Source organism: Drosophila obscura, unplaced genomic scaffold, assembly GCF_018151105.1.
Source record: "Drosophila obscura isolate BZ-5 IFL unplaced genomic scaffold, ASM1815110v1 contig_139, whole genome shotgun sequence".
NCBI classification, from domain to species: Eukaryota; Metazoa; Arthropoda; class Insecta; order Diptera; family Drosophilidae; genus Drosophila; species Drosophila obscura.
In genome coordinates this window covers 35,860-50,654 of record NW_024542723.1, presented here as the reverse complement: position 1 = coordinate 50,654, position 14,795 = coordinate 35,860, and the positions used below count along the sequence as shown (strand labels likewise).

The following is a 14,795-nucleotide window of genomic DNA, read 5'->3' as shown; positions in this document are numbered from 1 at the left end:
AACTTTACACATTCTTGTCCACACAACAATTTAAAACACCCCTCCTCTTGACACATTTCGCAATCGACGGCCTACATAAGAAATATCATTTGCGTTATTTCACAATAAGTCAAGCAAGCCAGCATAAAATTATCGACTTACCACACAACTTCCGCGATGCAGAGTTAGCAAAAACTCATTTTAAAACCGAATACCCAATTCCCAACACTAACCGCAGAAACCCACCATGGAAGTCCACGGAGCCGGGCAACCCGACGAATTTTACCCGGAGGGACACCATACCCATCCAGGAGTCCCCACCGGCTGGATCTACAAACTCAGGCGGGACGAGCTGGAAGCCCTGGCCGAGGAATTCGGATTTGGCAACGAAGGAACAGTCGAGGAACGACGAAAGAGATTCGAAGCATTAGTCGCCAGAACAGTCTCGCAGGACGCCTGGGTTCGACTAGCAGACCTCGAACGGCAGTACGCCAAACCAGCAGGACGCTCCGGATCACCCATGCCCACCACTCCAGGGACATCTGACAAGCGGAAAACCGACCCAAAAGCCGGGCACACCCGGGCCAGCCGATTTGCCCAGACCTCCAGTTACGGAGACCAGCGCTCGCCCACATAGAGGATCGTGCCAGCCATGGACTCTTCCATTGATGGACGCCACCACAAGCACACCGCCCACATCGCGGAACAGATTCGGAAATGGGGAATCAGGTTCGACGGACAGGACGACCCACTTGCATTTCTGGAACTATTCGAAGAACGTGCGCTCTCATATGGGGGGACACGAATCAGCTACCTCGGGCTATGACAGAGCTTCTCACCGATCGGGCCAGTCGCTGGTACCGCACCAGCCAACTGCAAGGCAGCTCATGGGCATATTTCCGCCAAGATTTCTTGACTTTCCTCTTGCCGCCACGGTATTTTGAACAATTGGAAGACCGAATCCGGGCCCGCAAGCAAGCGGGAGGAGAATTGTTCAAGGATTACCTCATCGAGATACGGCTACTCATGCACCACGCCGGGTACGACGCAGCCAAGGAGTTGAACAGTATCTACGACAACGCTCTGCCAGCATACCAGATGTACGTGCGGCGACACGAACTACAAAGCTTAGCACAGCTCACAACGTTGGCCACCGAGTTTGAGAGCATCCAAGAGCGGACCATCCCGACCACTTTGCACCCCCGCGTAACACGCCAAGATACGCAAGGCCGGCGTCAGAGGAATTGCGACTCGCACCAGACGCCATTTCTGAGTCCCCAAACAGTACGGCGAATCCCGACGTAGCCCATCACATGATCACGACCCCCATCATTAACCCACGCGTAGCCTGTCGGCCAGCGGTGTGGTGAAGCGGGGCATGCGGCATACGACTGCCATAATCCCTCCATCCTATTCTGCTGGGAATGTGGCAAACGCGGCACACGGACCGCAAATTACTGCCGCCAAAACACGTCGGGAAACGACATGCGTCCCCAACTGACACGGGATCAGCCGGGAACGACGCCTCCTCAAACCCGCGACCAAATAACTCTCTACACGTAAGCAACGGCCGGATAGTCGCGATGGTGACCATAGGAGGACACGCAACGGAAGCCACAATCGACACCGTGGCATCCAAAAGCTTCATCAGCGCAAACCTCGCCTGACATTTAGACAACAACACCAACCTGCAAGATGCATGCGTCCGCATACGCCTGGTCGATGGCTCGGTCAGAGAGATCTCACAAGTTCTACTGGCGCACATCAAGCTGGATCAACGAGAGGTTCAAATCCCGCTCCTGGTCCTGCCAAACATGTTGGGACAAGTTATTGTCGGCATGGACTTCCTAGGTGCCACCGAAACATCGATCCAATGCGGCTCCACGCTGCTACAGCTACGAGACCGTCGCCCCATGCCCACTGAACCCGTGCTTACTACCATCCACGTACAAGACGCCGAACCCCGATACCAGAAACCCCAACAAATCGCAACGAACCTACGTCCACGACCTACCACAACGCACACGGCACCCACACGGCAACGCAGCGCTTGACACCCAAACCAATCGCAACCAATACGAAGCAACGGCACACTACGGAGAACACGAATCCAAGGTCAACACCAGCAAACCGCAAACAAGCAATCGGGAAAACGAGTCCCAAGGTCACTACGGAGCAACCGCGTCCTAGGCCAACAACAGGGAACAAGCATCCCAAACAAACCACGAGGATCTCACACACGAGACAAACACACTTGAACCCGGCGCTCGACACAAGAAGTCCAGGTCCAAGACAAGCAACAGAGCAAGCACGCACAGAAGCCACAACGGAAGAATTGAAGGCACGGACACCCTCAAAGCCGACCACCAGCATCGAACAAGGACAACGGCAGCCACCATCCGACAGCCCAGCAACACGGGAGACAGCCACGCTAACCCCACGCTGGTCGGGACCCATAATCGAACTGATATCCACAGAGCCCCTCAACGCGGGCCCAGAAACCAGGACGATGCCCCCACGATGCACCGACCGCCGCCCTGTCGTACCCACGGCCGACGCCACACCGATCCTCGCCAACACAATGGAGTACCTTCCGCGTACCGACATGATTCTTAGCGCCATGCCACGAGCCATGCCTAGAGCCGTGTCCGAGATTTTCTTCGCCCAAACAAGTCGTTGCTGCGATACCAGAGGCGTCATCGCAACTCACCTGTTCAAGTACCAGTCTGGCTGTAGTATAACAAGAGTACTACACCCGGCATACCAAAATATCGTACCCATAATCGAAGTGATATCCACAGAGCCCCTCAACGCGGGCCCGTAAACCAGAAAGATAACCCCACGATATACCGACCGCCGCCCTCTCGTACCTACGGCCGACGCCACCCACCGTACCTTCCGCGTACCGACGTGACTCCTAGTACCATGCACCGAGCCATGTCCGAAATCCTCGTCGCCCAAACAAGCCATTGGTCTAACAACAGAGACATCGTCGAGACCAGCCAGTTCATGCACCAGTCTGGACACAATACCACCCAAGTATTCCACCAGACCTACGAAACTACTCTACCCACGTCCAACGCCACCCCGACCATCGCCCACATAAGCGATTACCAACGGAGAATCGAAACGCCCAGCGCCTTCGACACAACCCTCCTACCAGAAGACCCCAGCCAGCCATTTGACTCCGAAGCCAACGATCCCACCGAAGACGAGCCAGAACTGCCCACGGATCCTTGGCCACCCGACATAGCACCGCAGATTCGGGAATGCCTGGACAAAGAACCACCAAAGTTAGCTAATCTCCACGGGACGTCAGACATCGCCGAGAAAACCATCGTCATATGGGATAATCGACCCATCAAGCAAAATCCAACTACAAAGCAGCCAGAACAGCAGAAAGGCCACGATCACAGCAGCAGTAGAAAATATAACGTTACCGACGCCACGCTAAAGTGACGAGATTAACAGCGACGAATCCGGAGACTCGGCACAAGCCAAAGGACAGGATAACCCGGAAAAAGGCGAACCTCAGCACCCGCCAAGCGAAGCCACAAATCTCTCCATCACCCACTCCATCAACAACTCTGCACATTCTTGTCCACACTTAATTTAAAACACCCCACCTCTTGGGACATTTCGCAATCGACGGCCTACATAAGAAATTTCATTTGCGTTATTTCACAATAAGTCAAGCCAGCAAAAAATTATCGACTTACCACTCAACTTCCGCGATGCAGAATTAGGAAAAACTCATTTTGAAACCGAATACCCAATTCCCAACTGCACCTTCCGGGATGCAGCATCAGCAAAACCACCCTGACCCACTAAAAATTGTCAACGAAGCACCAAGCTTCGACCTAGTTACCACACCCCACAATTATTTTTATCCAATAAACTTAAGTCAGCAAGAATTAATTATTTCCGGATCTCAGGTGCGATCGCCAGCTGCTTAAAAGGGCCAAGATCGGCCGGTGGGCGTCCACAGCCCGAACACGACACTGACTGCCCCCAGCGCACCACACTCGCCGGTAACAACGAGACTAAGGAAGATACTGAATAAACCAACGAAACAAACCTCCACACTCACTGCCACCATTTCAAGCCAGCCCAACCGAGCACTCAACCCTTCGTAGCGACCCGCGACGAGCCCGCCGAAGGCCCACACACTTTTACCATAAATCTAATATACCCTATACTCTTTTTTGAGTACGGGTATAAAAATTGGTGTCAGAAGTGCGATTGAAGGATGTTTTGCTTTTTGTTTAAGTTATGTGAAAAATAGAAGCACTACCTCTAAAAAAAACATGAAAAAAACAGATTTTTTTAAATTCTGAAAAAAAAAACTAAACCATAATTTGTTAAACAATTAAAATCCCGAAATCTATCAGAAAAAGTCATTTTGGTCCACAGCGGGGATATGTTAAATTTGGGTAGTGTTATAGTTACCCCGCTTTTGTACGCATATTATTTATGGTTATAGTAGCCCAACCGCCCCCACATGGTGGCTAAGGTCATAAGACGCACACAAGTAAAGTTGGAGGGTTATTTAATTTATTCAACTTTGAGGCCAACTCCAGCTAAAGACGATGATTGGCCTGGATTCATCGCACTATTTACAAAGCGTTTGTTAGGGGGTCCAAAGTACACCGGGTTTACATAAACGTCAGACAGATTACACACCGCTGACTTTTATTTGGCGGCCGGTCGCGCTGGTCGTTACGAGGTTAGTTTTTTTTCTGGTTTTTCGTTTTGGTAGGCTCAACATACTCGCAACCCCAACGCACTCCCGAACCCGACCGGGTAGGGTATTGTTGTGGTAGTGGATGTGTGTACGCGGGGAGTATATAAGTATATATACATAAGGATATATATCTGACAGCACAATAGCCGGCGATGGCCAGCGCTGCCGCGGTTGACGCCGGCGGGCGCTGGGCCATGTCCGACCATGGAACGCCGCCCCCACAAAGGCGACTGTGGGCCCGATCGCGGCGACGTAGAGAATGCCCATATCTACCAGATTGCCGAATCTGAATCAGATGGGATCATAACACTACTCAACACTAGAATTAGGCTGTGGCCCAAAATTTAGATTCTTATAGATTTCGGGGTTTAAAAATTTTTAACGAATTATGGTTTTTTTTTTATGGTGTAGTTTTTTTTTTAAGAATTTTTTAAAATCTGGTATTTTTTGTTTGTTTTTTTTCAGAGGTCGTGTTTCTATTTTCACATAACTTAAGTATTTTATATCTGGTTGCATAGTGTCTATTTTGTCTATTTTTTCATTTTTTAGGTTTGGTTAACGAATTTTAGCTCCACCGTTTATCCATAAATTTTAATGAACAATACCTTAGACGACGCCTAATTAATGCGTCTATCTAAAACTAAAAATGCATGCCAAAAAACATTTTTCTTTCGACTTTTCCCGAGTTTTTAAAGTCAACATTTTTGGAAAAATACCGCACAAAAATTATGAAATTTAAATTTGAAAGCTTAATATCTTCCAGGCGTTAAGGAGCAGATACAAAGTGTATGGTTATGATTTATAGTTGCATTAGGCACCTTTTTAAAGTAAAAATTTCTAAAAAAAAATACCGCAAAAAATTATGAAATTTGAACTTGAAAGCTTAATATCTTCCAGGCGTTAAGTTGCAGATACAAAAGATCTGGGTCGGATTTATAGCTGCGTTTGTCAGCTTTTCAGAACTGCAAAGTTCTATGCAACAAGATATAAGATACTACCTCAGCTCCCGCCCTGAGACTTTTAGGAGTAGCTCCACCAGCTCGCTTTTCCGGTGTTCCACTCAGCGCGGTGGTCCCCCGCAAAGCAATCTTTGTCTCTCGTCTTATTCCCGAAGCCACACCGGATGATGTCAAACTACATCTAAGCTCTTATCTTCAATCGCCGCCGGATAACTTTATTATAACTAAATTTAATTTTACACATAAGCGTAATATCTCATCTTTCAAAATTCTTCTTCCCGATTCTCTTGTATCCAAAGCTTTGGAACCGGCTGCATGGCCTGAGCACACTATTATGCATGAATTTCTGCCTAGAGACTCTACCCAGAATCCTCGAGTTACTCTCCCTAAGATTTCGAAAAACTAAGGAACCATTTCTCCATCCAATATCAGAACGTACGCAGTCTTTTAGGTAAATTGGCTAAAATACATACGGACAGTGCCTCTTTTGAATTCGACGCTATGACCATAACTGAAACCTGGCTTAACTCCTCTGTCTCCGATCACGAAATTCTCGTCCACAAGTTCACCACTTATAGAATGGATCGTCCATCATTCGCTGGTGGGGTTCTTATTGCAGTGAAAACAGCATTTGCATCCGAGCTGTTTCCATTCAATAACATCCATGATATCGAATTCGTTGCAGTCAAAATCCGTATTGGAACAGCATATATCTTTTTGACCTGTTCTTATATCCCACCCAGATCTGATGCCGGTGTTTATTTGAACCACCTTTCTGCAATTCGATCTGTAGTTTCGGCTTTAGGCTGTGCTGATCAGATACTAGTTATGGGTGACTTCAACATCCCATCTCTATCTTGGCAACAGGATGATTCAAACATGTTGCTACCTGAAAGTCAACATGATTAACTCTGTTTGAAATAATAGAGATAGACTGTTAGATCTCATCTTTGTCAGCGATGCCTCTCGTACAACGGTTTTAAGAGGCAATCCGATATTTTTTCTTGAAGATCCGAAGATCTATATTTTTCGAGGTCTCTATTACTAACACCGTTTTACCTTCAAAAAGTCGAATAAAATGTTTTCGCAAAACTAATTTTATCGATCTTTGTCTACATCTCTCGCAAGTTGATTGGTCCTTTCTTCAGTCCTCATCTCATATAGAGCCTACTGTCAATCTGTTTTACGAAAAATTATACTCTGCCCTCGATACCTACGTCCCTGAAGTCACCGTATTGTTTCCCCCCAAAAAATTCTTTTCGTTCGTCAACTCAAAACGCAAGTCTAACGCGTTCCCTTCTTCCCTTCAGTTATCCATATCATCTACCTCATGTTTATAACGTGTTTCTTCCCTTCCTTGATGAAAGTACAGTCTTCGAAGGGTTGTCATCAATTGACATCTTTTTCTCTGCGGGTCCAGATAAAGTTCCGAGCTGTATTTTAAAATACTGCGCTTAAGCCCTATCTCATCCTTTGACCTTCTTATTTAATTTATCTTTGGAGCATTCTCGCCTCCCCATGATCTGGAATGAATCCTACCTTATTCCTCTTCACAAGAAAGGGTCCAGATCTAATATCGAAAATTATCGTGGTATTGCTAAACTATCTGCCATTCCGAAGTTGCTCGAGCACCTTGTTACTCGTCAATTGCAACACGCATGTTCTAGCATTATATCCCCGACGCAACATGGGTTTTTTAGACATCGATCAACATCTACTAACCATTTAGAATTCTCGTCTCTAATCAACCGAGGATTTCAAAGTGGCTTGCAGACTGACGTCATTTTTACAGATTTCAGTAAAGCTTTTGATTCTGTTAATCATACTTTGCTGATCCATAAACTCTCTTTATTAGGTTTTCCCACAAATCTTGTAAATTGGATATCATCGTACCTGTCGAATCGCACACAGCGTGTTTTGTTTAACAATGTCTTGTCGAATGTTGTGAAAGTAACCTCTGGAGTTCCTCAAGGAAGTCATTTAGGTCCGCTTCTTTTCAATTTGTTTGTGAACGACCTGCCCCAAGTTATTTTGCACTCAGTTACTTTAATGTATGCTGATGACGTTAAAATTTGTTTTTGACCTTGATGAATTAAGCATTTGGTGTTCAAATAACCTACTTTTCTTGAACCATTCTAAGTGCAAACTTATGACTTTTCACCGCCGTGCACCACATTTGGTCTCCTAATTTCTAGGACACCATGTTCTGGATCGAATCTCCACATCAAATGACTTAGGAGTCCTTTTCGATCACAAGCTATGTTTTAATAGCCATATTGCTTCAACTGTTAACAAAGCTAAGGGAGTTCTAGCGTTTATTAAGCGTTGGTCAAAAGAGTTTGACGATCCGTATATAACTAAAGCACTGTACGTCTCGTTGGTTCGCCCGATATTGGAGTATTGTTCTTGTGTGTGGAGTCCACAATACAAGGAGCAACAAATTATTATTGAATCCGTTCAAAAACAATTTTTAATATTCGCCCTTAGACATCTAAACTGGGACTCTAACAGACTCCTTCCACTTACCCTCTTTACACCATCGCAGAATTTGCAATGGCGTGGTATTCATGCATAAGCTCATTCTCGGGATTGTGAACTCCCAAACACTTTTGGGATGAATCGATTTTTCGGTTCCCTCCAGACCAACCCGTACTTTCCGCCCCATCGAATTATCCATATGTAGATCTAATTACTCCCAGCATGAACCTTTCCGGGTTTTATGCAATAATTATAATTACTTGTACCATTTAATATCCCCCGAATTATCCCTTGAAAAAATTATATTTAACATTTATCATTACCTTAGTTTAGAAAATGTGTAAATTGTATCTTTCCTTTCTCTCTTGTACATATATAATTAGTTTGTTTTTTATTCCTATTCCATAATTAGCAGATAATTGTTAATTGAAATAAATAAATAAATAAAGTTATGTGAAAAATAGAAGCACTACCTGAAAAAAACCAAGAAAAAAATACCAGATTTTAAAAATTCTTAAAAAAATGACACCATAAAAAAAATAATAAAGTACTACAAAAAATTTTAAATCCCGAAATCTATCAGAAAAAGTCATTTTGGTTCACAGCCTGAATCAAAAGTTCAATTTTGTCGAGTAGTGTAATTGTAGCCAGAATGAAGAAATTAATTTTCAGTTGCTTCCCCTGCCCACTCCTGCACACAACAACGCAACTCATTTTCCTTCTCGCTCACACACTCTGCCCGTCGTCAGACGTGAATACATGGCAGACACACATTTACGTAACCTGAAAATTTAAAACAAACTCAAAACGGTTTCGGAAAATAAGAATTGATAAATATTTGTTCGTGTCTGAGTACACACATACATTTGCAATGCTCGGCTTGCTTTCGCATCCCGTCATGAGTCAGAGAACACAAATACAGGCATAGCTACACACACACACGGTTTATATTTGACACAGCTGCAAAGCCGCTCTCTCTAGGCTCATCCCGGAGAGAGCTGAATGCCCTGCCGAAGCTATCAGCTTTCGACCCGAAGCCTGGGAGCCAATCGTCCACAAATTTTATGCAGGCAATTTTTTGTCGATTTGACGCCTCTATGTGTTGTTTGCTTAGTGATAGTACTCATATCCGAAAAAAACCTCACGAACAGAATCAGTGTTGATATTCGTATGAAACTGATAAGACATTTTTTCGGGAAAAAACTGTTTTCTAGGCTCTGTACGGAAGGCAGTACTCAGATCAACAACAAAAAAGGTCGGTATATACTAGAAAAGTATCCGAAGGTATTTGCTGGTATGTTTCTACCCCCTTTGAAAGTTATATCAATTTAACAAAAACCCAAATGAAATATTTAAATAATGAAGACAAATATAATCTAATTAATGCAGCATTATATGATGGACAATTAAATAAATATTATTTCTATTAATTTTCATGAATATAAAACAAATATTGTTTTCAAGACATTTTTTCTTCACGGTGGTCGGCACGGGAGGCGTCGCTCACCTCTGTGCACACCTCTGCTCACACCACTGGCCGCTAGAAGAATATATAACATTTGTTTGCTGGCAAACAGTTCTTGGATCTGATTACTAAGCATAATGTCATATGGCCATAAGCAAAGCTGACGCATATATTTTCTCGCTCTCACTACATGTTTTTGTCTTTATTTATTATCATTAAATTTGTCTTGCATACTAGAGATCTGATGAACTAGAAAAAACAGGCATTCGAATGCTATCCCAACAGAGTTTGAGAGAGTGAGTGCGCGACGTAAAACTCATACACACAACATTGAAACGACAAGGCACGAATTGAATGAGTGAGAGAAAGGGCTGTTTTAGAATTCATTCGAATGCATTCTATTTTTTTCCGTTACTTTTGAGTATATTTGTGTACGTATGGGAAACAAAAGAAGCAAGGATATTTTAATTTTTGTTTTACTGTTCGTAGGGAAAATAATAAAGAAAATAAGGAAGAGCAATGTAGTTTTTGTACAGTATTTATTTAAACCAAGTTGGCATGAAGAAACATAATTTTGTTTATATTTTCTGGATTGGTAGATAATAGGCAACTCTTTTCGGTGATTAAGTTTCTGGCATCTGAAAAAGCTCCTTCAGAAGCCACACCACTCGCTGGTATGCAAAATATTTTCAAGCTTGTTTTATGCAACAGGGGGAAAACATCTTTGTGAAAATTCCACCACGGGTGTGTATATATTTCTATATCCTATTATTTCCTGTTCTGCTTGGCCTTTGTGGCTATCTATGTACATGCCGTACTTCAATATGTTCAGAAAATTCATCGTTCGGCGCAGGCTTTTCAGACTCTTCTAACACAGTGTCTATCAAAAAAGAGGTCAAAATTTGTTTACAGACATTAATGACTGTTTTTTTTCGGTTGGTGAATAATTTTATTAGTTTGTTTGTACTAGGGAAAAGAGATATGTTGTGGTATTTTGGAATTTGGAAGTACTGTTGATGTTTTAAATGATTTAATTATGTTATAATCGTTGCTATCGGACAGACAAGTTTTCTTTAATTTGTTTATGTTTGGAACTATCAAGTGTATGGTTGGACGTTTGCTGGCTTCAAGTTTTTTTTAAACGTTTTCGAACACTTCTAATAGACGGAAAACATGACTTAACTGATTTAAATTTATGTCTTCCATCCCAATTATCTGATTTTGTCCCTTAAAAATGCTAACAAAAAGCTTTCTCTTCAACAAGCGAGCACGCGCTGAACGTTAAGGGACTAAAAACCGAACGATTCGGCAGCCTACGAGACCACCTTATATAATTGCATCATGACTTCACCAGTGTGTGTTTGATTCTGGTATCAACCCTGTGTGAACTGGATCGAGTGTGGTTCTGTATGCGTTGCTTAAAGTGAGTTAGTATGTGAAAGGACCCTGCAGTACCAGAAGTGAGCGATGACAAATGTCAACTACGCGTCATTCAGGATTTTTTTCTCTGCCGCTGCGACAGACGAGTAGAATATGACGTCGACGTCGCGATCGACGCGTCGGTCAGACCAAAATCTTTTTTTTCTTTGTTTCTTTCTGTTACGACTCGTGCCGTAACAGAATTCGGTTTTGCCGTCGGCGTCGACAACGTTAGAATTGTGCGGTGAAAAGTGAGACGCAGGTTTTGTTTATTTTGGGCAAAATTATTATCAGGTAAGTGCAGTGTTTCATTTAATTAAAAATAGTCTATTGTGCGTTGTAAAAAATGAAGAAAATATGATATTGCGAAATTAATTGCGTTTTGGTTCTTGCGAGTCTTGAGTGGAACAGGTACATATCTTGGCGAGTGTTTTATTTTTGGCGTAAATGCACTGCTGATCTACTGAGAGCATTGTTAACAAATTGAAAAATATTTTAATTAACCCATCTTTTTTTAAAGGCGATTCAGTTGAACATGAGAAAATCAAAAAAACTAAAAAGGTTCTGTGGAAAAAATAACACACAGCACAAAAATGTGAATATGTATACCTTTTTAAAAAAAAAAATAAATAAAAGAAATTTAATATTTTAAAACAGAATTTACCCATGCCTTTTTCATCAAAAAATCAAAATTTTTTACTTAAATACATCACTTATTAGGGCCTTACTTTTTAAGGGAAATTCATCGCTTATTAAGGCCTTACTTTTCAAGGGAAATTCATCGCTTATTAAGGCCTTACTTTTTAAGTTGGAAATTAAGTCGCTGGGGGGGGGGGGGGGGGGGGGGGGGGGGGGGGGGGGGGGGGGGGGGGGGGGGGGGGGGGGGGGGGGGGGGGGGGGGGGGGGGGGGGGGGGGGGGGGGGGGGGGGGGGGGGGGGGGGGGGGGGGGGGGGGGGGGGGGGGGGGGGGGGGGGGGGAGGGGAAGGAGGGGGGGGGGGGAGAGGGAGAGGGAAAAGAGAAAAAAAAAAAAAGGTGGGGGGGGGGGGGGGGGGGGGGGGGGGGGGGGGGGGGGGGGGGGGGGGGGGGGGGGGGGGGGGGGGGGGGGGGGGGGGGGGGGGGGGGGGGGGGGGGGGGGGGGGGGGGGGGGGGGGGGGGGGGTGGGTGGGGTTGGGGGGGGGGGGGGGGGGGGGGGGGGGGGGGGGGGGGGGGGGGGGGGGGGGGGGGGGGGGGGGGGGGGGGGGGTTTTGAAGGGGGGGGGCCCGCAAGCAAGGGCCGGGGCCCTTCCCGGGAAAGCGACGCGGGTCGGGTCGAGGCATTGACGAAGCCGTTCATAAAATATTTTTTCGTTTTGTTTTGAACAGCTGATGTTGCGACGGGCACGCGGGGTATTTCTTCCATTCTCTTTTAGGCTAGCCTTTGCCTCTGCTTTCGGCTTCGTCAATGTCTCGACCCGCTTCGAGCGACATAATCGCCAACAAAATATGAAGTCTTACGACGGGAATAGGTCCAGGGCCGGATTAGCAGTTGCCGAGGGCCCCCCTAGGGCTAACAGAAAAATTTGTTGAAAAAACAAAACTCCAAATAATGGATAAAAAATATAATAGCCACTGATAAAAATACAAAATAAAGGAGGGCCCCAGATTGATGGTTGCCCAGGGCCCGGTTGAGGGTTGATCCGGCCCTGAATAGGTCGCTACATCACATCAGCCCTCAAAACAAAACGAAAAACCAATTCAAGCGGCCAACAATTGTAGAGCCCACACACAAGCATAGTATGTGTGAATACATGGCACACACACATTTACGTAACCTGGAAACGAAACTCAAAGCGAAACTCAAAACGTTTTCGGAAAATAAGAATTGATACAAAATTTTGTCGTGTCTGTTTACACACATACATTTGCAATTCTCAGCTTGCTTTCGCTTCCCGACATGAGTCATACATGCCGAACGGCCGAGCTCCCGACCCGAGTGTCTCAGCCTCACAGAGCCGAAGCGCTGGGAGCCGGGACAGAACACTCAGGTTGCGCCCCTTTTGTTGTATGAACTGGCACATCTATATACTGTATGGTTAGTGGTTAAAGTAAACAGCCCATCGTATGGCAGGTCATCGCTTATGTCATCGAGCTGCATGACGTTGCCATCGATGTGTGGTTTCTTACACATCGCTTACCCGTACTGCAGGGGAGCAACAAGAAAAGGCTGCAGAAATTCGCTACGCTGCTTCATGGCTGAGACACAGAGCATATATCGACTCGGCTATTGATACCGATCAAGAATATATATACTTTATGGGGTCGGAAACGATTGCTTCTATGCGTTACACATATACACTTTTACCACAAATACAATATATCCAAAATCCAAATCCAAATCCATATCCATCCATAAAATACATATTGTGTACATGCGTACAAAAATTCTTACCGAATCACCGGCGTCTGTTTCTCCATACATACTTTTCTTTTTCGTACGTACGGTCAGCTCAAAGGAAAGTAAAAGAAATTATTTGAATTTCTGTCTCTGCCATTTCATTTTTTGCTTTCCTTCATTCTAACTCATACAACCGAATGTTGAAAAGTGTGAGGCACACACACTGCAACTATTTGTTTGGCAAGTGAAAGTGTGTTTGCGAATTAACTAAACACTATTATTAGTTTTATTTATCTTTTTGTTTTGATAATGAAGTAATCAAATTTGTCTCAATAATTAGGTTCAAAATATTTACTTACCCTCCGAATATTCTCCAAGAAGAAGATGCAAGTGACCAAGTTTGCAGAGGGCGTTTGTAAATTGGTCTTTAAAAAATGTTTCCTCCTCGAAAAAACTTATTATTTTAGTTTCTACATCATGCAATTTGTTATCTTCGTAGGTAGTGTTTCCTGTTGAGTTATTGTCAAACACTTTTGACGTTAATTCATTGGTAGCAATTACATTTTTAGTGATATAAAAGGCAATATCATCTTGTATGGTTGTTACAGTTTTTTGAACTACAGCTTTTATTTCCGAATTTTTAGGATCAGATAAGTCAAGACATCCAAAATATCGGCTGAAATATAAACTGTCAGTAAACTCATGGCACTTTAAATTTGTGTCTTACCTATCGAGGGCTCTGATCATAGAAATTTCCTCAAAGGAAATTTGAATCATTTTGCCTAAAACCATTTATTTATTATCGTATGGTACTGTTTTTAGAGATGAACAACAAATGAAGTTGTTGCGACTTGTCACAGGTATTTTCAAATCACCGGACAGAACATACGTAGTGCTTACAAGTATCGAATAGTCGATATATAATTAACTGTACATCTTGGGGGAACGGTGGGATTTTTTTTAGCATGAGCAGAAAAGTTCACTCTGAGCACACCATTTATTTAAAACATGTGATGACAAAGTTTGGGTATGAATTGTGATATTCCAACAAGTTTGAAGAAATTGTATTGGATAAGAACAGCCATTGCAACATTTTGCTTAAACCGAAGCTGAAATACAATTGTGAAATTGTGTTCAGGTTTTTTATAGCCTTTTCACACTGGGCGCGTTTCCTATCGATATCGGAATGGATGCAATGAATCAAAAAATGCGTTCATAAATGCAGACGTGCGTCTTGAATTTTGATTTCGGTGCTTGATGACAAGTAAAGTAAATAAATTATGGGAAATCGAAAGAATTATACAAGACGACAAGAAAATGGACGAAATAGAATTGATTCTCATGTATATATATTATTTTCTTTTTCTTTTCAGGACAT

The 14,795-nt window shown here is 43.9% G+C and overlaps 1 protein-coding gene across 5 annotated transcripts in view; it reads right to left on the bottom strand.

Annotated features, from left to right (window-relative positions):
• LOC111074796 (lysine-specific demethylase 6A) overlaps positions 1-14,256 on the bottom strand; it is a 165,999-nt gene extending 151,743 nt beyond the window's left edge. For 4 of the 5 annotated variants that reach the window (XM_041596042.1, XM_041596049.1, XM_041596050.1 and 1 more), the window contains exons 1-2: positions 14,145-14,255; positions 13,777-14,093 (exon numbers count right to left, since the gene is read on the bottom strand). In XM_041596042.1, the coding sequence (XP_041451976.1) occupies positions 13,777-14,093; positions 14,145-14,209 (382 nt within the window). In that variant the 5' untranslated portion in view covers positions 14,210-14,255. Of the gene's footprint in view, positions 1-13,776; positions 14,094-14,144 lie in introns of all 5 variants that reach the window. The other variant, XM_022367740.2, reaches the window with a different exon arrangement.
• Between the last annotated feature and the right edge of the window lie 539 nt (positions 14,257-14,795).